General features: G+C 39.2%; 1 protein-coding gene across 1 annotated transcript; it reads right to left on the reverse strand.

Annotated features, from left to right (window-relative positions):
• Positions 1-1,182: 1,182 nt before the first annotated feature.
• On the reverse strand, positions 1,183-1,935 carry LOC107021967 (probable serine/threonine-protein kinase irlF). The gene has a single exon (XM_015222677.1). The coding sequence runs from the start codon at positions 1,933-1,935 to the stop codon at positions 1,183-1,185; it is 753 nt and encodes a 250-aa protein (XP_015078163.1).
• Between the last annotated feature and the right edge of the window lie 465 nt (positions 1,936-2,400).

Genomic DNA, 2,400 nt, shown 5'->3' on the forward strand with positions numbered 1-2,400 from the left:
CAAATATAACATTGTAATCCCCCACTGCACACCAATGATTGGTACTCACTGAGGCATGATGAAGCATTTTATCCCAAAGAGGTCTCCTAAGATGTTCTTTACATTTTGCATAGATAAAACTACTAGTAAATTGGTATGGTAACTCATTGTGTTTCATATCGCAAGTGATTAGTTGTTCATCTTCATCAAGAATATTACAGTCAATGTCACTGCTCCAGAAAACCCAAATCTTACCATTACAATTACTAGTAGCTTTATCCATGTTCAACTGTACTTTGAAGCTTTGAACATTAACACTGTCAGAGAAAGGTTCCAGAATGGTAATCACTGATAGATGGTGTAACTTCCTGAGCATTTTGAGTCTTTCCAACACTTCTTGAGTGTTGATCCCTCTCACATTTCATATAATTGTACTAATCATTGGGATGATCTGGAGGAAAATAGCCTGGTATTAGGTCTGCCTGCACTGACAGTATTGGTATCCTGTTTTTTGAAGTAGAATCAGTCTTGTTGAAAGACCCTTGGAGATAAAAACTGACTTTTAGTTACTTGTTGGATCTCATTCTCTAGTGTCTGATCATTATGAGGACTAAAAGCCCTAATAAGAGCCTCACTAGTTTCATCATTATCATCCTGATCATCTAGAGATTGATTATCTCCATCAAGTTCATCTTCAGAATTCACTACAACATATTCATCCAAAATAGGTTCAGTATTAACCTTACCCTTTTGTTGCTTCTTATCTGGAGGTTCTGTTATTGGATGAGTCATATACTGAGCTTGTAAGGGGGGAATATCCAATCTTTGGCTATCATCAACCATTACAATTTTTTTTACATGATTCTTCCCCTCCTTCCTGCTCATGATCATTGCCCCTGTTTTGCCTGTTTTGTTTACTGGGCTTATTCTTACTCTTAGGAGTGTTGTCAGTATCCATTGTGTCACTTTGTTTCCCTTGATCATTATCATTCCTTTTTTCAGATTGTTTTTTCTCTTTTTTTTGCCTTAGCAGTATGTTGGCAGATTTCTCTGTTCTGTACCTGTTGCTGAGGCTGTTGTTCCCTCTGTTTCTATTTGTTTTGAACCTTATTAGGATCTCTATGGTCTGTCCTAGGGTCAAAATCCAACCCCTCATACATAACATGAGGCAAATTCCCCCCTTTGGTTGCCCCTTCCTGCAGGTTAGTGGCTATCTCCTGACACCCCCATCCATACCTCCAGAAACTTCTTCAGAATGACCAACATCAACAATAATAGTACTGGGGGTTTTGGGTTTGGGAGAGATAAGTCAATACGTGTGTTTTTATTCTTGTTGTTAGTAATAGTCTGCTGAATTGGTGTCATATAGGTGTTGAGACTGTTCATGGCAGTTTGGTCGGCAGAATTTCCATTTTTTAATTGCTCCTTCTGAATTACTGTGTCCCTGGCTCCCTCCTGCCCTGTTTGCTGCACTTCATGTTGTTCCTGCATTTCTAGGTTTGAAAAAATATTTTTAGTTGGAAATTTAGATATACCTGTATTTTTCTGTTCTTGTTGCTGGCTGCCAATGGTTCTCTGTCTTGGGGGAGAGACAGGTCTCCAAACAACCTTGGAGTTGGTTTGTTCCTGACTTTTTTGGTGCCTCCTCTTTTGTATTTGCCACTGTTCTTCCTGTATCGCTTCTTGCTGCCTTTGTTCACCTTGACTATGATTCTTTTGGCTTTGTTGTTGGCCTGTCATTTGTGTCTTTTGTTGATTTTGCTCATCCTCTGTTGCAGCTCCTCTCTTTTGGCTTTTGTTTGGTTGATTTGATGACCTTGTTGTATCTTCAAATGCCTTCCTTCCTTGTTCCTGTAATTTTCCAGAATTCCCTTCTTCCTTACTGTCTTCAAATGCCTTCCTTCCTTGTTCCTGTAATTTTCCAGAATTCCCTTCTTCCTTACTGTTTTTTTCCATTTCCAGCTCCTTCCTTTTCTTGATCTCTTCATCCCTTCTTTTAATTGTGCATTCTTCATCCTTGTGTCCTTGGTGTTTGTAGTAGAAGCAGTAACTAGAAATCCCTTCATATTCAACTTTTAACCATCTACCTTTGTTTGGGTTTGAGTGTTTGAATCCCAACCAAACATGAGAAGGTCTTTTCCTTCGTGAGATCAACTTGCACCTTCACTCTAGTTGTACTGCCTCTAGTCCTTTGGGATGTTGGAGAGTCCAAAAACAACACCTTCCCAATACTCTCCAAAATAGTTGACAAAAAAACCTTGTTGTAGCAGTGCCAAGGAAGGCCTGGAATAGACACCCATATAGGAACAATTGGAGTTTCCTCCTCAGGAGTAAAATTTGGGGTCCAAGTTTGAATTCTCATAGCTTGTCCTTCAATGTTCATTTTCAGTTTTGTCCAGACAGTTTGATAATCCAGCTCAT

This window comes from Solanum pennellii, chromosome 6, assembly GCF_001406875.1.
Source record: "Solanum pennellii chromosome 6, SPENNV200".
In the NCBI taxonomy this organism is placed as follows: Eukaryota; Viridiplantae; Streptophyta; class Magnoliopsida; order Solanales; family Solanaceae; genus Solanum; species Solanum pennellii.